General features: G+C 52.2%; 9 protein-coding genes across 9 annotated transcripts; 6 read left to right on the forward strand and 3 right to left on the reverse strand.

Moving 5' to 3' along the window:
• Positions 1–222: 222 nt before the first annotated feature.
• KD926_003814 (putative C6 transcription factor) lies at positions 223–2,727 on the forward strand (the record flags this gene model as incomplete). Its single annotated transcript, XM_053097715.1, has 2 exons — positions 223–780; positions 856–2,727. The coding sequence occupies 2 exons, from the start codon at positions 223–225 to the stop codon at positions 2,725–2,727; spliced, it is 2,430 nt and encodes an 809-aa protein (XP_052958265.1).
• A 593-nt stretch (positions 2,728–3,320) lies between these two features.
• KD926_003815 (putative oligosaccharyl transferase subunit Dad1) lies at positions 3,321–4,058 on the forward strand (the record flags this gene model as incomplete). The annotated part of the gene is made up of 3 exons (XM_053097716.1): positions 3,321–3,545; positions 3,688–3,860; positions 3,992–4,058. 3 exons carry the CDS (start codon positions 3,321–3,323, stop codon positions 4,056–4,058), a joined length of 465 nt encoding a protein of 154 aa, XP_052958266.1.
• Positions 4,059–4,550: 492 nt separating this feature from the next.
• Positions 4,551–7,383, reverse strand: KD926_003816 (putative mRNA splicing factor RNA helicase (Prp16); the record flags this gene model as incomplete). The annotated part of the gene is made up of 2 exons (XM_053097717.1): positions 4,551–4,931; positions 5,002–7,383. 2 exons carry the CDS (start codon positions 7,381–7,383, stop codon positions 4,551–4,553), a joined length of 2,763 nt encoding a protein of 920 aa, XP_052958267.1.
• Positions 7,384–7,836: 453 nt separating this feature from the next.
• Positions 7,837–8,456, forward strand: KD926_003817 (putative prefoldin subunit 2; the record flags this gene model as incomplete). The annotated part of the gene is made up of 4 exons (XM_053097718.1): positions 7,837–7,876; positions 7,954–8,044; positions 8,154–8,346; positions 8,424–8,456. The coding sequence occupies 4 exons, from the start codon at positions 7,837–7,839 to the stop codon at positions 8,454–8,456; spliced, it is 357 nt and encodes a 118-aa protein (XP_052958268.1).
• A 733-nt stretch (positions 8,457–9,189) lies between these two features.
• Positions 9,190–10,347, reverse strand: KD926_003818 (uncharacterized protein; the record flags this gene model as incomplete). Its single annotated transcript, XM_053097720.1, has 1 exon — positions 9,190–10,347. The coding sequence occupies one exon, from the start codon at positions 10,345–10,347 to the stop codon at positions 9,190–9,192; it is 1,158 nt and encodes a 385-aa protein (XP_052958269.1).
• A 223-nt stretch (positions 10,348–10,570) lies between these two features.
• KD926_003819 (TatD family hydrolase) lies at positions 10,571–11,884 on the forward strand (the record flags this gene model as incomplete). The annotated part of the gene is made up of 1 exon (XM_053097721.1): positions 10,571–11,884. One exon carries the CDS (start codon positions 10,571–10,573, stop codon positions 11,882–11,884), a length of 1,314 nt encoding a protein of 437 aa, XP_052958270.1.
• A 333-nt stretch (positions 11,885–12,217) lies between these two features.
• KD926_003820 (acetamidase regulatory protein) lies at positions 12,218–14,646 on the forward strand (the record flags this gene model as incomplete). Its single annotated transcript, XM_053097722.1, has 3 exons — positions 12,218–12,281; positions 12,357–13,539; positions 13,593–14,646. The coding sequence occupies 3 exons, from the start codon at positions 12,218–12,220 to the stop codon at positions 14,644–14,646; spliced, it is 2,301 nt and encodes a 766-aa protein (XP_052958271.1).
• Positions 14,647–15,066: 420 nt separating this feature from the next.
• Positions 15,067–16,437, reverse strand: KD926_003821 (CorA family magnesium transporter; the record flags this gene model as incomplete). Its single annotated transcript, XM_053097723.1, has 1 exon — positions 15,067–16,437. The coding sequence occupies one exon, from the start codon at positions 16,435–16,437 to the stop codon at positions 15,067–15,069; it is 1,371 nt and encodes a 456-aa protein (XP_052958272.1).
• A 1,090-nt stretch (positions 16,438–17,527) lies between these two features.
• KD926_003822 (synaptic vesicle transporter) lies at positions 17,528–18,886 on the forward strand (the record flags this gene model as incomplete). The annotated part of the gene is made up of 1 exon (XM_053097724.1): positions 17,528–18,886. One exon carries the CDS (start codon positions 17,528–17,530, stop codon positions 18,884–18,886), a length of 1,359 nt encoding a protein of 452 aa, XP_052958273.1.
• Positions 18,887–19,673: the final 787 nt, after the last annotated feature.

The following is a 19,673-nucleotide window of genomic DNA, read 5'->3' on the forward strand; positions in this document are numbered from 1 at the left end:
CGTCGACCGGGGGCCAGACCCACAATGAGTCGATGACTGACGATCCATCGTTTTTGCCTGACGCTGACAATCTCCATGTGTTTTTTCCTATCGGATTTTCCCTCTCCTATTCTTTCTGCTCCGTCGCTGTGCTCTCCCGCCTCTGCAGAACCTCCGTCCAACCGCATGAAAATGATGTAGAAAGGGCGTGCATGTTACATCCGTCTATACTTTCCCCTCATCATGTCCTTCCCCACGGAATCCACCCCGCCGATGAACAATCCCACCGCCTCTTTGTCGTCATTCCCCGCCGCAGAGGGCCCCGAGAATGCTCCGTCTGTCGCACATAGCTTACCAGATTCTCAGGGTCTGCGAAGCTGTGTGACCTGTCGTCGAAGGAAGGTCCGTTGCAACAAGCGATGTCCATGTTCGAATTGCACGAGGGCCGGCATCGAATGTATCTTTCCTCCGCCCGGTCGAGCGTCGCGCAAGTCGAAGCGACCGCAGGATGCCGAGCTGCTGTCGCGCTTGAAGCGCCTCGAAGGCGTTATCGAGCATCTGAGCGAGAAGAACGCGGGGGCTCCGAATACGCCCTCCCCTCCGCAACAGTCGCAACAGAAGGAGCCCACCCCTACTGAACCATCTCAATCTGCGGATGCCGAAAACTGCCCGTTCGCCAATATGGACCCTCGGAAACCCCCCAAACGGCGGAATCTAGAGCATGAGTTCGGCCGCTTGGTGATTGAAGAAGGGCGCAGTCGATATGTGAGCAATCGATTGTGGGCAAGTCTTGGAGACGAGGTGGGTTTTCCCGCAGAACTATGGCCTTAGCGTCGTCGGTTGTTGATCACATCGCGCGTGCTAACATGATATCAGGTGGAGGAACTGCAGGATATCCTAGACCCGTCGTCTTCTGACGAAGAAGACTATCCATCGCCAGAGTCGTCGTCGACGCTGTCCGGCAACCATGAGGGCTTCTTGTTCGGCTTTTATTCCCTTTCGCAATCCCTTCGCAGCTTCCACCCTCCGCCCGCAAAGGTCTCGATGCTGTGGGATATTTATTTGGAGAACGTGGCGCCGCTAGTGCCTATCATGCATAAACCTACGGTCAAGCAGCTATTTGCTAGTGCAGCTCAGAAACCCGAGTCGTTGGACAAAAACTCCGAGGCGCTAATACTTGCCATGTACTTTGTCTCGATCATCAGTCTCTCCACCGAAGAATGCCGGGCTAAATTTGGCGAAGAGCGAGAGGTTCTCGTGGGCCGTTATCGATTCGCGGTGGAACAGGCTCTTGCCAAAGCAAACTTCCTAAATACCCAACACATCATGGTTTTACAGGCCGTTGTGATCTTTTTGATCGCCGTCCGCCGAGAGGATGACACCAAATTCGTTTGGTCTATGACTGCTCTCGTTCTTCGTCTTGCGCAAGGACTGGGCATACACCGAGACGGCACTAATTTTGGGCTGAAGCCCTTCGATACTGAAATGCGACGGCGACTGTGGTGGCATATCTGCTTATTGGACATTCGGTCATCCGAGGACCATGGAACGGATGCCCAGATTCATGAGAGAATCTACGATACTCGACTACCCTTGAACATCAATGATGAGGACATTACTCCCGGTATGCTGGAACCGCCCAAAGAGAGGATCGGCTATACCGACATGAGTTTCTGCTTGATCCGATGTGACATCACCGTCGCCCTTCGACGAGTGAGCTATACCTGCCCGAATAACAATTTCCCGGGTCCACCTCGACAGCCCTCCCCGGAATTGTGTGGGAAATTGATCAAGGCCGTCAATGACCGCATTGAGGAACAATACCTGAAACATTGTGATATGAGTATTCCGATTCAATGGGTATGTGCGACAGTCGGGCGTCTCATCCTGACGAAGCTCTGGCTGGTGGTTCATCATCCAATGACAAGACCATATCAAGGGATTAACCTGACCAATGACTCCCGTGAGAGCTTGTTCGTTACCTCGGTCCAGGTGGCCGAGTTTTCTCGTCTTTTGGCGGCAGACAAAAACACTCACAAGTGGAATTGGCTATTTGCGACCAACATGCAATGGCAATCCATCGCTTTTGTTCTGTCCGAGATTTGCGTCCGCCCTATCAATCCTCTAACAGACCGGGCATGGAACGCGGTCAGTTCGCTCTACGGAGATTGGATGCTCACCGCAAAGCAAAGAAAAGGAATGCTGTGGCGCCCTCTGGCTCGATTGATGAAACGAGCGAGTGCTTGCCGTGAGAAGAAAAAGGAGGAGATGCGGCTTCGTGGCGATCCCTTCCCAAGCGCCTCAAATACTACCGCGCCACGCACCTCTCAAGGACAGGAAATCGTACCTCCGCCCGTGTTGCCCCAACTGTCGGAGCTTGAAGCTCTATACGGAATGGACTCCAACAACCAACCCGACACAGAACCTAATATTGATCTCCGTGGCGGGCCCTTGGATGCCATCAGTGGCATGTTTCCTGGCGTGGACTGGCTTGCTGTTCCTACTTCTCAGAGTCCTTCGGAGCAGTCGCTATCCTTCAACCCGAACCCGAGCCTGGATCCGACAATGACTCTTCCAGACCAATCTTCCATGGTACCGTTGGCGCCACAAGGAGACCTGTCTTCCCCACAGCTGAACTGGGATGAGTGGGATCAAGTTATGCGCGACTTCCACATGGATCTGCAACAGGCACATACAACGAATCCTAACGGCAACTTTCCAGCCCATGTGTCTGACTGGTTTATGTGATTTGATTTGGGTTTCGACTGTGTTTTGTTTCTCTTCGCTCGCTGGTGACACCGGCATCAAGATGCCCTGGCGGCCATCTTTCGCACAAGGTTGTGTAATTGCATATATTCATGATTCCCCGGAGCTAATATTTGGACTACTTGACACTCCTCTCTTTCAAACAATGATACTCCTCTCACATGGACTACTCTCCACTGTTTACGAAGTATGATGTACGATACACGGGTTACTTGTGCTTTGTGACCTACTGATATGGCAGCATGGTTTATGCGATCTTAGGCACAATAGCATGACCGCGAACGACTCAACTCCTGTAATATAATATTTGAAATACATAAATTTATTCCATAAATATCTCTTCCATCTGAATCTATACCTAGGACAATACAAATACAAAACTTTGGCAGGAAACCCTCTAACGCCGGCTCCCATCACGTGATCGTCCTCCGCGGCCGGAGCGGCCTGAGTACACAGTAGCTTCATCCACTCCGCACCTTCACCCGCCATCCCCGACCAAGCACAAGCACTCCCCTCACGCCCTCGCCATCAATTGACTTTCTCCAGTCGAACCTCGGTGCTCTTTCGATCTCACCATGCCGCAAAAACGCTCCCCGGCCACCCCTACCACGCCGACCTCCCTCTCTTCCGGCCCCAAGACCCTCACCAGCAACTCCTCCGTCATCGACATCGCCCACCATGTCTGGCAACAGTATGTCGCGACGACGCCGCAGCGCACCCTCCTTCTCGATGCCTTCATGGCCTTCCTCGTCCTGATCGGTGTCATTCAATTCGTGTACTGTGTTTTGGCTGGAAACTACGTACGTTGCTCACCTACCTACCACCTACCTTCTTTCCATCCATCTCCAATGGATACCTATCACTCAACCTCGAGAATGAGATCCGGCCTACAACCCAAACAATCCCCGAAAGAAATAAAACCGCTAACATATAATCCAACAGCCCTTCAACGCTTTCCTTAGTGGCTTCTGCGCCGCCGTCGGCCAATTCGTCCTAACGGCCAGCTTGCGCATGCAGACGAGTTCCGAAGACACAAGCAAGAGCGCGACGGCGTTCAAGGGCAAGAATGTGAAGAACGTGGCTGGTGTTGCGGAGGGAGGTATTTCTCATGAACGGTACGTTTCGAGATCCTTTTTTCTTTCTCCTTGAGCTTTCACGGACAGGAGGAGGGGAGACCCGTGTCTTGTTTTTTTCTGTTCTTCTATGTTGGTGGTTCTTTATGCTAATGGGTTCTCGTGCTTGGTAGGGCCTTTGCGGATTATATCTTCGGGAGCTTGATTCTGCACTTTTTCTGTATCAATTTCATCAACTAGATGGGCTTGGAGAGAGGTTAGGGGTTCTTGTGTCCGGGGGTGTGTGGTTATGCGATGGAATGGGTTGCGTTCCCTCGTCCTGAGAAACCGAACAATCGAGGTCCTGTTCTGTCTGGTCTGTGGTTGAAAACTTACCTCTATGTTTGATGTCGTCTTGAGGACGATTGTCGTTGCAATATTAGCACTCATCTATCATCTATCTGTTATTGGTCTGCTATACTTTGGTATTGGTTTTGGGAATGCGCGGTTGTGCTGGGCGCATCCGAGTTGTATGACGTATTTGCTACAGCGCATATCCTATCTTCTATGAAGAAAAGTATCTTTTTCAGTTGCAATTGAAGAGTATGAAGATTCAAGGTACCACCACATCAGCAATTCAAGTTCTATCATATTCCAATAATCAATGCAAACACTCAAAAAGAACCCGGGGTATATAATCTATAGCTCAAAGACTAGATAGTAAAATTTGTACAAATATAGACATCATCAGTTCTAGAACGCACGACCAGGTTTCCTCTTGATCTGCGGCTTCTTGACCACGCTTCCACCACCTCCACCAGAGGCACCGTTCCGTGACGACGACGACGCACCGACACCGCCTCCCCGCTTGGCAACGACAGGACGCCGCACAGCGGAACGATTGGCACTAGTGCTGCTGCTGTCTCCGCCTACTTCTATCTCCTTTCTGCGACGAGAGGGGTCGTTCTGCTCTTCTTCGCGTTGTTTGTCTGCGGCGGCGCGTTCGCGGTCCGCGGCCATCTGCGTTTCGATTTCCATGCGTCGGTTGAATTCAAGCTCGGTGACACGGCGTTCCCGCTGCGAGTACCCTTTTTCTTTGACGGAGTAGAAGACGCCTCCTAGTTCGGCGAGCCACTGTTTCGTAAGATGATTAGTTCGGGTTCGGCTGGCAGGTGGAAAGGGGATTCGGAAAAGAAGAACTTACGTGAGGATCGACTGCCGTGACAGTGGACATGTACTCCTTGCTCGTTAGGATCAACTCGTGGTAGACGACATACTCGGGAACATATCCGAGACCGTACAGGGCACTGGTCGGGTGCAGCTGCATGGTGACACTGGTGCGGAGGTTGATGAACTCGCCGATACCCTTCACGCGGGCCGCCTGGTGGTAGAATCCGGAGCAGATGCACTTGCGGATCTCGTCCCAGTCGGTGCCGCAGCTGACGAGCGGCATCTTCTGCGCGACCATAATGTCGTGAAGCTGGTCGCGGACTTCGCGCGCGCGTCGCAGTGACTTGGCGTGGAGGAAGTGCTTGATACACCACCCGTCGGAGTAGCCGTTGGATTTCCATTGCGAGTATACGTGAAGGAGGGTTAGATGGTCGGATTCGGGAACGAAGAACTTTTCGCGCGCGGAGTCGGATTCTTCTTGTCGTTCCTTCGGACGGTAGAACACGTTGGGCACGGAGAGCATGGAGACGATGCTCAGCATTTCCTCGCTGCAGCCGTACTGCTCAGACGCGGTGATTAACAGTTTGGCCAGCGGAGGATCCATGGGGAAGGGCGTCATCTGACGTCCTAATGGGGTGAGATCGCCGAGGTTGTCCAAAGCTCCTAGGGACCACAGCTCGAATAGCGAGGTGGTGATGGTCTCTTGGGGAGGAGGATCCATGAAATCGAAATCCAAGAGGTCCTTGACTCCCAACGATTTGAGAAGCAGGACTGTATTCGAAAGACTCGTTCGCTGAATCTCCGGGATTGTTTGCAGGTAGAGTTCGTTCTTATAAGCCACCTCGGTGAACAGACGGTACGCTTTTCCAGGTCCCGTCCGGCCGGCTCTGCCAGAACGTTGGTTGGCGTTGGCTTGGGAAATCGGCGTGATTTGAAGCGTGTCCATTCCCATGCGTGGGTTGTAGACCTTCAGTTTGGAGTATCCTGCGTCGACGACGTACATGATACCATCGACCGTCAGACTCGTCTCAGCGATGTTTGTCGCAACGATCACTTTCCGCACGCCCGCTTCGGCCTTCTCGAAAATCTTCGCCTGCTGCTCTGCTGGCATTTGACTGTAAATGGGCAGAATGCTGAGCTTTGGTGGATCATTCAACATCTTAAGCCGTTCATCAACCAGCTCGCAGGTGGCCTCGATATCCTCCTGTCCGGTCATGAACACGAGGATGTCGCCGGAGCCCTGCGACACGTGGATGGCCAGGACTTGCTTCACAGCGCTATCGACGTAGTCCTCGCAAGGGGTTCTCGAAAAATGAACATCGACGGGGAACGTTCTTCCTGGGATGATAAATTCGGGAGCGCCACCGTAGAACCTCGAGAAACGATCGGCATTCATAGTAGCTGAGGTGACGATCAATTTCAGATCTCGTCGCCGAGCCAGGACCTTTTTGAGAAGACCCATCAAAACATCTGTGTTCAAAGCTCGCTCGTGCGCTTCGTCCATGATGATACATGAATATTTGTCCAGATCCGTCTGGACCAGCGATTCTCGCAGAAGTACACCGTCGGTCATGTACTTGATCACCGTCTTATCGCTAGTGCAATCCTCGAAACGGATGGCATATCCAACTTCATCACCCAGGTCAACTTCCATTTCCTCGCTCACACGCTTCGCGACACTCATCGCAGCTACACGGCGAGGCTGCGTGCACCCGATCAGACCAAACTTCGAGTAACCGTCCTCGTGCAGGAACTGCGTCAGCTGCGTAGTCTTTCCAGACCCCGTTTCACCGACGACCACGACTACTTGGTTATCGCGAATAACTCGAAGCAGGTCCTCCCTCACCGCAAACGCCGGCAGGAACTCTCTCTGCTCCCGAAGCGTCTTGCTCTTACTAAATGAGCTCTGACCTCCTTCATCCTTCTTCATGTGCTTCGCGAACTTGTTTCCGCTCTTATACGCATCTTCCACGGGCACAGCCACAGCGCTGTCCCCCTCATCTTCCTTGACTCCCATCAAGTTTCCAAGTGCCGTGCCGGCCATGGTCGTAGCCTCCTGCGCCTGCTTCTGTCGCTCCCGCTGTTGACGGCGATCCCGGACAACTTTGCTCCCCTTCCGACTGAAAACCGCCATATCACTCTGCGGATCTCGGACAGCGGAGATGGGCTCTAGCTGCTTGGTGAAGATGGTCCGGCCATCGAGAAACGGGGGGCGCAGGTCATGCACCAGCAGATGGATACGGGTCGCTTCCTCATCTTCCGGCATGAAATCGCCATCGAAGTCGCGTCGCTGGGCCACACCCGACGTGAGCATTCGATTCGTCTCCCAGTTGTCGATGTCCTTGCGCTTGGCATCGCGAAGCTGCGGAGGCAGGTTGGATTTTTGCCTTTTGGCTGGGGGGCCGTCGGATGCCATTGTGAGGGTGAGGTTCGGGATGGGACGGCGGTGTTCACGAGAAGGAATTCTCCGGTTTCGTTTTGGCCGCAACGAGGTCGAACTGCCTCCAGACGTCCTGGCGAGTCAGTTGGAGTGGAGGAGTTGAGCGCAAGGAAAGGAAAGTCGCCGCCCACGAGAGCGACGGGAAGGCAAACAGTGCAAACGCGACTGGGTCACGTGAAGCTGCGCATCGAGGGGCTGCCACAGCGGGGATATGGCCTTGTAATTGTATATGGACATTTAGAGGCAAGACTTTTATTCTGAAGTTCGTATACAGTTATTTGGCAAGCCGACTTATTATCATCACTCACCAAAATCAGCCGTGTTGGGCCACTCGTACTGCGGAAGACAAGCGACACTCCGCGCAACATCAATTCCGACGACCGCCCCGCATCGCCAGTCCAGCTTTGCAACCAAACCATCCAAATCACCATGGCCGCCCAAGGACAAATAAACCCTAAGAAGCAGCAGGGTATGTGCACTATCAGCGCTCTGAGACCCCAGATTCATGGGGAATTACTGCGAAGAGTGAAGACTGACCTCTTACAGAGCTCCAGCTCCAGTACTCCAACTACAAAAACACGCTGCAGCAGTTGGCTTCGAAGATCGGAGACATTGAGCAGGAAGCGGAAGAACACAAGTGAGTTTGCTTCGTTCCCATCAAGTACTGTAAACCACGCAGGTTTGCTGTGTCCCCTGTACAGTCATGGACAAAGTTTGAAACTAACGCATTCATTCGCTTCTGTTAGACTCGTTATCGAGACGCTTGACCCCCTGCCTCAAGACCGAAAATGTTTCCGCATGGTGAACGGCGTTCTGGTTGAGCGCACGATCCAGGATGTTCTCCCCTCGCTGAAGACCAACTCGGATGGATTGAAGTCGGTGTTGGAGGAGCTGTTGAAGCAGTACAAGGGGAAGCAGGCGGAGATGGATACCTGGAAGGTTCGTTTCTTGTGGTTTCTTCCCAAGGCTTATGGCCAGCATGAGGAATCGATTGCTGATTCTATTTCACGATACAGAAAAAGAACAACATTCAGGTCGTTCAGCCCTAAGGAGAAGGCCCACGCGCCTTGTCTGTCTTCTATGTCTTTCTGAATCGCTCGAAATATACTGGAGACAGGCGATTTAACATTTCAACACAAGCGGCGTTAGAAGGAGTCCGGAGACCGGATTCAAAAGTTGCTGGGTCGATTCTTCGCCATCGTGGGTTTCGGGTGCATTGTATATTGGACGAATCGCTTGTTTGTCTGATAAGGCTGTTGGTGATATAACTACCACCTGCTAGGTCATTAGGCAGATGTACCACAATGAGCACATGGCCACAGAGATATTTCCTCATCCAACCCGCACCTAGTAGGCGAAAGTGAGGAAGAAGTTCGAGGTTTTCGCTTGGGAGCAATTACTCTATACAACTAGCTAATGGACTATTTTCATTTATACTTTTTCTACAGTTGAAAAGCCTAATGGACGGTAAATTGAGGCACAGAAATATTGAGTCTTGATTCGTACGCGTGGCTATCGATAAAGCAAAAGCAGTCTTAAGGAGTGGGTTCATCGGTATATATCGTCAAGGATCGTGATTCATTTTCATCAAAAATTAGTAGATCGGAAACGGGACACTCAATCAACTCGTATATACATGTTTTGTGTGAAGTAAAGATTCAGGGGCATATAATCGGAATGAAAAAAAAGTTTGCCATGGAAATATCGAGCAAGTGGCCGTCTCATTTATACCTCGAGCGCCGATGTATTTATAACCCCGCAGATGTTGTATATGTAAGCCCATCAAAGCGTACGTTCAACTTCAGGATGCCTCCGTAGTCGAGATCCAGAATTCGGACCTGGCAAGCTTTTGCGATGCTTCACGCCAACTGAATGGTGAGCCATGGACCCCCCGGCCGCTCTTTGAATCATCTGCTCGTCCATAGGTGTCGAGCTTCCTGACGTCGTAGACCTGCTGCTTCCTGCACTTCCACGTCGGAATGCGAAATAGCCTTCGTGTCCATCGAACGATTGAGTGTTCATCCGGGGCGGATTTGTAGTGGGCGATATATCGTGAGACATTCGTCGCCGCAGTGGATGCGGTGATAACGATGTTTTAGATCGGTTGGGAGCCAGACGATATGATGAAGACATTGAGGAATGCGAGCCACGGGGTCCAGGGCTTGGTATCATTGATGTCGTAGCAGAACGGTGGTGATGGCGATCTCTATGGACACCTGCCACAGCAGGCGCCCTTTGTCTGCATCCCCACAGAAATGCATGTTCTGGAGAGTCATAACTGTGTTCCAGGGTTAGAGACTGTGTAGGTAGCTGTAATCTTTCATTGATGGAGAGCCATGCCCTCTCGTCTGCTTCATCGCTCACGCTATCGTTAGGTGATGGTGATGCTGATCCAGAAAGATATCCGCGAAGGCCCATCGATGACACTTGAGTGCGCCACCCGCCTACGCCCTCGAAGTCTCTGCCCGCGTCCCCGCTAGTCAGACCAAGGAAAGCCGTTGTTGAAGGATAGGGTTGATGTGCACCATCGGAGCCAATTAGGGCTCGTTCTTGCTCACCCCGGCCCTCAGAGGAATTCGAACTTTGCCGGCGCCGTAATGAGTCTGGTCTACTTTGGCCGGTGAAGCTCTGACGATACGCCAGAGGGTTCGAGTGGAGAGGCGTCATGCCATAATCGAACGAGCGACGCTTTGGAGTTGCCGGGATGCCTGGCGTAGCTGGTTCAGAGGCTGCGAAACTTAAGAGGGATGTACTTTCAGGCGTCGGAATGGTAAAATAGCTCGAGATAATCCCATAGAGAAGCTTAATGTAGACGAACGAGAAACGTATGAACAAAGTCACAAATGCTAGAAAAATGGTAAAGCAGGCAGATGAGATTAGAGGTATCGAGATGAAGAGAAGAAGCGGTAGGGTGATTATCGTGTTCCATATGGAGGACATGGAGAGCCGAGCAATGCTCTTCTTATAGAGCGATCTCCTAGTAGTACTCCGCAGTTAGTACTAGAGAAGTACTAGTTACCAGATACTAGTAGAGTGAGAACGATGCCCATCAGATCAAGATATACAGCAGACATTCGAGGGGATGCAAGAACCAGAAGAGTCATGCAACAAAGCGCAAATGCGAAATGCGGAGAAAAACATGTGATGCTGGAGTGCCCCAGGCATGAAATCCCGATACGGCATCGCGGGCATTTCTTACGTCATACCCGCCGCGACTTTTGCATCAACTCTTCGACGCGGCGGCACAGTTGAACTTCGCAGTATTGTCAAGTTCCAACCAACATCCCAGCTGAAGATCATGACCCTCGCGGAAAATGAAAATGGGGGTGATTTTCCCTGGGAGATTGGGGTCTTCGATGCCCATTGTCATCCTACCGACACCATGTCCTCGATTGCTGAGATACCTCGGATGAAAGCCACCACTCTTACCGTCATGGCCACGCGTGGTGAGGACCAGGATCTGGTGCTACAGACTGCTGCAGCTCACTCAGGCCTGGACACAGCTATCAATGGCTCAAGTACCGGGCGCGCCTTGCCTTGTTTCGGCTGGCACCCGTGGTTCTCACATCAAATTCTCGATGATCATCCTGATTCATCAGACTCTGATGGAGCCCCGAGATCTGAAAGAAAGAAGGCGCATTATAGAAAAGTGCTTACTCCATCGCCGGACGATGATTTCATCTCAACCCTTCCGGAGCCAAAACCACTTTCCCAGCTCATCTCGGAAATCCGATCCCGCCTGACAACGCACCCCCTGGCACTTGTGGGCGAGGTTGGTCTGGACCGGGCATTTAGGCTACCCAATTCTTGGAAGCCACAGGATCTCGAGAATCGCGACGATGGAATGACCCCGGGATCCCGCGAGGGTCGCAAGCTATCTCCTCATCGAGTACAACCGGAGCATCAAAAGGCGGTTCTCAAGGCGCAGCTTCAACTGGCCGGAGAGCTTCGACGTCCCGTCTCTGTTCATAGTGTCCAAGCGCACGGAGCCGTATTTGACCTTTTTAAAACATTGTGGTCTGGTCATGAACGAAAGGTGCAATCGCGACGGGATAGGCAGCGACGCCGCAGCGTAGCTGACGCACACGCGGAAAGTGAGGCGGAGGATGAGGGAAAGCAGGCATCACCCCAGCCAGATCCCCCTCTTCCCTTCCCACCCCGGATCTGTATGCATTCGTATTCCGGCCCGGTGAATCCCGTGAATCAATTCTTACACCCATCCAATCCCTCGGATGTCTATTTCTCCTTTTCCACCGTGATCAACTTCAGCGGACCATCGGTGCAGAAAGTGATGGACGTCCTCAAAGTACTGCCTGACGATCGAATCCTTATAGAGAGTGATTTGCATACCGCCGGACCGCCAATGGACGATCTCCTGGAGCAAGTCGCACGACAGATCTGTGAATTGCGAGGGTGGACGTTGCACCAGGGGGTGCAGCAGTTGGCGGACAATTGGAAGCGATTTGTGTACGGGTGAGGGGAGTGGACTGGGCCTTAGCCACTACTGACCATAGTTACCTGTGGTGTATGATATATGAATGCACATAAAATATAAATAGATGTAGCCCCCGTGACCTGCACGTTCTCCGCAGCCACGTGACGGCTCCCCCAGATCGGCCGCCCCACTTGGTCGTATCGCTCGCTTTCCTCGTCATCTTCGCTTCTCCTCAATTTCTCCCACTTACCTTGAAAGTTGAACCTCTGGCCATGTCATAGACCTGGGCCGTCTTCCGTCTGTCGCATCTTCCCCCACTCATTGATGATGAAGCTGCGAGTCTCCGGACCCTGAATTTGCGTCGATGATCTTGCTATGTCCTCCACCGCGCATACCAGCCACTCGCCCACCGGCCATGGTGTGACTAAGCGCAAGTCAGGTAACTAGTCATACTCTCCTCTGCTTTTCTACTCTTCCAACGAATATGTTCCCCTAATCGCCTCTCGGATTCTAGGCTCCGCGGCCTGCGTCCATTGCCATCGACGTAAAGTCCGTTGTGACGCACGCGTGGTCGGTTTGCCGTGTTCCAACTGTCGCACCGCGGGAAAGGCGGATTGCCGCATCCATGAGAAAAAGAAACGTTTAGCCGTGCGCTCGATTCTCGACCCCGTTCCCATTCGCTGTCGCCCACCCTCAATTTCTGAACCGTCCCTTAGACCATTGCCATCCCAATCCGCTGGTCAGCCCTCCGCTTTTACAACTACCTTTCGAGGCATTCAGCCCGATGTGACGACTCCGGTTACCAACACCGCACCCACCAGCAATTCTCCCAAATCTGGCTTTGAAGACGCAACAAATACCAGTGATGCGCGCCTTCATGATACCTCGCCAATTTCAGGCAATCAGGAGTATGACCGCCAGCCGGACCTTGACCGTTTGGCGGAACAGGATACAAATGGAGACTTGGAGAAACGATTGGTGAAGATTATCGATGAGGAAGAAACTGGCACCCGAGAAATCCAGAGAGGGGTTCGCGCGATCTACGTTGGCCATGAATTGTCGAACATGTCCTTCTTGATTCGCCAGCAACGGGAACAAGATGACGATGTGTATCACTTTGCCGGGAATGAGATTCCACGCCGTCAATTGCGAACTGGCCATGATCAACTCCTCATGGATGCTTTAACCTTGCCAGAACAAGCTCTTGCCGACGAGCTAGTGCATGCATACTTCAGCCACATCAATCCTGGTTATCCCATCATCGAGGAGGATCATTTCATGACGCAATATCGTAACCGGGACCCCGCCGATCCGCCGCCGGTTTTGCTTCTTCAGACTATATTGTTAGTTGGAGCCCATGTGACTCGACCTAAGCCAGAGCGGGATGTTCTCAAAGAGATCTTCTTTCGCCGCGCCAAATGGTTGTTTGATAGCCGGATTGAACGGAATCGCGATATCATGGTCCAAGCAGCCCTACTGTTGACCTGGCATTCGGATAGCGCCGATGACGATGTAGCTGCCAACGCGCACTACTGGGTCGGAGTCGCGGCGAGGATTGCTACGGGTCTCGGAATGCATCGTAACCCCGTCTCTAGCAGCTTTGTATCCCGAGATCGCCGCATGTGGCGGAGATTATGGTACATCCTGGTCCAGTTTGACGTGATGGTTTCTCTTTCCTATGGCCGACCTCAAGCCATGTAAGTTGGTCTGTCATCGGTTTAATTTTCCATCTAACCAAACTATGCATTAGCAACCTTGAGGATTCGGATGTCTCCCCATTGACTCATTCTGATTTTGAAGGATGCGGATCCCGAGTGCAATCGGAATACGTGATTCATTTCTCGGAGCTCTGTACAATGATTTCATACATTGTTCGCGAACGGTTTGGCCTGCGAGTCAGTGCCGAACGTCGCAAGGCTGCACTACAAGAAGCCGACGAAGCGTTGGCGAACTGGTCTCTCAAGCTACCAGACAACCTACGCCTGCGAGCATCAGATATGGACCCTTGGTCTGCTATGCTACATCTTACATACAATAATTTTCTTATACTTCTTCATCGACCGCACCCAAGGGCATCTGCGTACTCCGACGACTATGGTCCGCATGATGCTGAGATTTGCAGCGCGGCCGCCGGAGTGATTGCTTCTATCTTTGAGGAACTCCGTCTGAATGATCGGCTGAAGTTCCTGTGGTACTCTGGAGTCCATACTCTTTTCACGGCCATGATCCAAGTGCGCGTGGAGCTGCGGTTCTCTAATCCGGTCCTGGCGATCAATGCGCTGCGTCGCTTCGACTCGGCGTCTTACTCGCTCCGCGAGCTGGCCTCGTACTGGTCGCATGCCAATACTATCCTCCGTCTTTTTGAGGATTCTCGGCGTCTCCAGGAGGACTTGCGGGTAGCGACTAGCCAGCGACCCGGGCGCTTCAATAGCATCCCCAAAAACGACATTCAAAACCCGCCCGCTCCAAATCCTATTATACCACCCTCTCAACCGGACACGACACTACCGTATGAAGTCCCGACTCCGGAATCGCCACACTTACCCACCTCCACTATCAGTCCGAGTCAGAATCAACCATTTGATAATTGGATCCCCAGTAATCTGGTATCTGTGGACCCATTAGATCAACCGCGGGAGCTACTGGATTGGCGACAGCTATTTTCCTTCACCGATCCAGAACAGGCCGTTCTTCCCATGGCCATGGAGGGGTTGCCAGAATTGGAAGACGAATGGCGCCAAATCTACTGGCAGGACACGCCCATGTCTGATCTCCTCCAGGATGGGGGATGGATGCATGGGTAGTTTGCCGTAGTGTTAGTGTCATTAACTTCGATTAACCTTGAACAGAATCCTTTGAACCACTGTCGGTGGAATGTATATACCGCGGGAGTATAAATAACTTCGTTAAGCTTCCGGCATTGACCAAGCTGACATTCAAACGACGAGACGGACTCAGATGCGTGATACTATATTGCTAACAATGGGTGACGGCATTTCTACTAGGACATGGAAAGGTTTCGTATCTGGCTTTGGGCAAAATTGCTTGTAACCACGTGCATGGTAAAAGCAAAGACCTGTGTATATAGCCTGCCGTAAATAACATCCACCACGAGTTCTGTCAATGCGAGAAAGCTATAGGCCATGTCTGCTCAAGCATAATCCTTGGTCGCTATTGGTATAGAAAATGCGGCAATATACAACCTGCAGTAACCAAAATGATGTCTATAAATGAACCCTCTGAACCCGCCGCAGCTGGCGCATACCATATCGCGAGATCCCAACCGTGCCCAGCAGGCAGACCGAGACGAGCAGTCCAAACGCCCAGCTCATCTCCTCCCAGTAATTCGGCACGTTCATGCCATACAGACCCGCCACTAGGGTCGCAGCCGCAAGCCCCAGCATGCAGATCTCGACCTTCGCCTCGAGCACCATGATCTGGTTCCTCCGCACGTCCAGAATCGACTGAATGGTCTGCTCCGTCTGCTGGATATTCCGCATCAGACTCCCCGTCTCCTGCACCACCCGATCACTCGCCTTATAGTACGCTTCCAGCAGGTACTCCACATCCTGATGATCCTCCATCCGATGCGGCATCCCCGCCTTCTTATCTGTCAGGTGCATCGCCGCCATATCCTCGTCCTCGTTCAGCACCTCCTGCACCGCACTGCGCACATGTCTGGCCCGCTGCTCGATGCCTGCTAGCCGCCGTACCAGATCCAACAGCTCCCGCAGATCAGAGTGGATCACGCTTTCCTCCTTGTCCTGCATCTGTACATCCAGCGTCCGTAGCGCCTGCACCGCCCGCTCCTTCGCAAGCACATACTCTGCCTCCAGCGTCGACGTCGTCGCCGCCAACGCCGCCTCTAGCACCCGTAGCTCGTACGGCAGTCGCGTCGATACCCCGAGCCCGCGATCTCCGCGCAGTTTACCGGTAAGGTCGTGTGTGAATACGCGCGTCGTGTTATCTATCGATGATGGCCCTTTCCCTTGAGTTTGACCCTGTCCCTGTCCATCAACATGAAACAAAAGCATCCGATCAGCCTGCACCAGCAATCGCAGATTAAACAGATGAATCAGCATCGTCGACTCGCGGATCAAGATATGCGGGAACCCGTCCGTCGGGAGGTCCATGGCGCGGAGATCGCGCGCGCTGAGACCATACTGCTGCGCGATGTCCAGTTTCGTGAGCTTGAGTTGCGTAGGTGTCGTAGACGTTCCTTCGGCGTTGTAGATGGTCGTTTGCATCTCGACGTTGCCGTTTGCTGGGGTACGGGAGAGTCCGAGCGAGAGCTCGTATAGCTGCTCTGCCTGTGTGGCATTCTCGCGTTTCTCATGTGTGAGACTTGACCCGGACGTCTCCGTGGCATTGATATTGTGGACAGATCGGGACTGGGACGTGTTGATGGATGTAGTGTATTTCGGTATAGTTGTAATGGTAGTGCCTAGAGTGGGCCGCCGGAATGGATACCATCGCAATGCCACGCCCGCGGATCGGTGGTAAGGCTGAATGCGGGGGGGAGCGCCACGGAGACATGACGAGAGATTTCGGGTCAATGGGCGCGTGCAACTGGAGGAGAGGCGCAAGGGGTTCATTGTGACACGCGTGGATCTTCATGAGTTGGATGAAAGAAAGATGGATTGGAGGGTTGCATTTGTTGGCCTGGACCTACGTATGTATGACTAAGCGGGGGCAGAACTTCATCAGGCTGGGGTCTAGAAAGTAGTATATTTAGGTGGTTGGACGAGGGAAGAGTGCCTGTTGCAGTAGAGGGCTAAAGAGATGAATTCATATTTTGGGTAGAGATTAGGAACGGGTCTTCCCACGTATTGCACAGAGAGGAAAGGAGTGCTTGATAGATTGCCTCAGGCATTCACAAACACACCCCAATCCGGCAACGATGAAGCAATTCAAAAGCCATAACCTTGTAGATAATCGAAACTGTCAGTACTCAGGAGCCACCTTACACAACGGAATCATCTCTTTTAGCAAAATATATGGGCAAATCTCCTCATACCTGCCCAAGTCGACCTGCTCTATCTGGTAGAGGGTGGATGTATTCCCGCTCGGTCGTCGCTAGACAATCCCACATGTATTCTGTTCTGTAGGACTATTGCGCTTGTAGTGCTCGTAGTCGACATAGACGAGCACACCAAGAATTGTATCAATCACGGTCTGTCGACCGGGCTGGTGTCGGCTTTCTCACCGATGGCGAAAATCCATTCCCAGATGAGTCAAATTAGCATGCGGTTAATTGTTCTCCCTATCAACTCATCAGCTGCCATTTGTAGAAGTGCCCTCGATGAGGTGTATATTTCTCTGGATCTTTTTTGCATAGTTGTATAGTATGTTTGAGGCAGGTTAGAGATCCGTGAATGAAGTGTGAAACATAGAGATAGGGGCAAATGGAGGTATAATATAAAGACGGTAGGGCTCGCAGGGGTGTAGGGAGAAATATTTACCGCTTTTTTTACAATGGATTAACCCAATCATTTCACCGCCAGTGGAGAGTTGGATCCTTGTCAACCTGACGAATTAATACTCGGAAATTAGTTCATTTTTTCTCTCCATCTCGGTTACAAGTGATTCACACCAATTTGTCGATTAAAGACGTTCGAGATGGGGGAGAAGGAGGGCTTCACGGACACTGCCGCTATCAGCGACAATCCAACACGATCACCGCCAATGCCGGAAAATGGAAATGAAAATCAGAATCAGCCCTCGGTCTTTGAGCGATTCTCTCCGGCTCGAAAAAGAATCATCACGGTTGTGCTCTGCTACTGCGGGCTTCTCACGCCCATCAGCTCCACCGCTGTGCTCTCTGCCATCCCTGAAGTCGCTGCCACATTCCACACGACGGGGTCCATCATCAACGTCTCCAATGCCTTGTTCATGGCCTTCATGGCTCTCGGCCCAATGATCTGGGCCCCTATATCCGGGGTCTTTGGTCGACGTCCTGTCTTTCTCATCTCGAGCACCTGCTTGACGGCTTTCAGCGTGGGGACGGCCCTGGCGCCGAACCTTCCTGCGTTCTTTATCTTTCGCATGCTGAGTGCACTTCAAGGTACCGCCGTTCTGGTCGTCGGGGCTGTGGTCATCGGGGATATATACCTGCCCACGGAACGAGGAACCGCGCTCGGTTGGTTCTTGTCGGGTACGCTTATCGGTCCCACGATAGCTCCTTTGCTAGGCGGGATAATCGTGACCTATACATCCTGGAGGGTCATTTTCTGGACGCAGACCGGCATGGCCGGTCTCTCAATGATTCTCGTGTTTTTTTTGCTTCCCGAGACCATCCATGAGAAGAAGACGCAGGTCTTCGACAATCTGTCCCTAACTCAGAGGTCAACGCGACTGCTGCGCCTGATAAACCCGACAGAGATCGTGATGCTGCTCATCTCCTCTCCCAACTTCATGATCGTCGGTCTGGCGGTCTCCTCGTTCATGTGGAATCAGTATTCGCTGCTCACGCCCATCCGCTACGTCCTGAACCCCCGATTCCATCTCACCACGCCGCTGCAGTCTGCCCTGTTCTTCATCGCCCCGGGTGCGGGCTACTTGACCGGGACGTTCTGCGGCGGCCGCTGGTCCGATTATATCGTGAAGCGATACATGGCGAAACGAGGGCGACGCGTCCCCGAAGACCGACTGAACAGCGCGGTCATTATCATGGCTATTCTGGTGCCGGGATGCATGCTGGTGTACGGGTGGGCCGTTGAGAAGGAAGTCGGTGGGATTCCGCTCGTCGTGATCGCTATGTATCTGCAGGGAGTGACGCAGCTGTTGTGCCTGCCGAGTCTCAATACGTACTGCGTGGATGCGATGGAGGACAGTGGGAAGGGATCGTTGGTCGTCGCAGGTAATTATCTGACGAGGTTTATGTTCGCGGCGGCGAGTACGGCGGTCTGTCTTCCTGCTATCCAGGCCATTGGGGTGGGGTGGTTCAGTACTATATCAGCTCTTTTCATCTCGGTTTCAGCCGGGTTAGTATGGCTGGTCGCGAAATACGGGGAGGGATGGAGGTTGAAGCGAGAGGGGAGATGATCTGGTTCGAAGGCCTGAAGTGATGATTGACGATTTAAACGACTGTGAGAAGAAACAACGATTTCATCTGCATTTGGCGTGTTATATATAGATGGTCTATGCAGTATCTAGACAGGACTGCTAGAGATTGATGATCGAGAGAAGTGAGAGAAGTGAGAGTAGAACTCGTGTCTCCCGTCTGCATTAGTCGCGAGCGTGGCTGCAGGTCACATTACCTTGCGACAGATGAATAGTCCACAATTCCTGGAGAGAAGTAGTCAAGGGAGGACAGTGAAGTCCCAATTCATGTATTTTTCTATCAATCATATCCGTTTCCATGAGACCCATCGAGAATCATAAACGAGGTTGATCAATGATATCATAAATACAAAGGTGACTCGGCTTGTAAGTGTACAACTTCCCACCCATGGGGAACGGCGCAGGAAACAAGCAGGATGATTGAATCATCGACGGAAATGGGTTCTGAAATAACCTCCTGATACATGCAAGTGTACACGTCCGGCCTGAGTCCCAGTGAAGAAAAAGAGGATAAGGGGTGCAGACTGTCTGTCGAAGAGCGTCGCACAGAAAACATCAGGAAATAAACAGCAACCAAAAAAGCCCAAAGATTAGAAAAATGAAGAAAATCCCGCCGCCCCTTAAACTGTCTGTCGTAGTCCTTTACTCGTATTCGATCCGTTAAAATCAATTCCCAGGGAGGGAACGATGCTGCCACACTGGCGGACTTCGATGAGAGGGAGCAGCATCCGGAAGTCGGAGCTGAAACGAAACGGGTTGGAGATCCTCT

The sequence above is a fragment of the Aspergillus affinis genome (genome assembly GCF_023601865.1).
Source record: "Aspergillus affinis strain CMG 70 chromosome Unknown NODE_19_length_383810_cov_86_361570, whole genome shotgun sequence".
In the NCBI taxonomy this organism is placed as follows: Eukaryota; Fungi; Ascomycota; class Eurotiomycetes; order Eurotiales; family Aspergillaceae; genus Aspergillus; species Aspergillus affinis.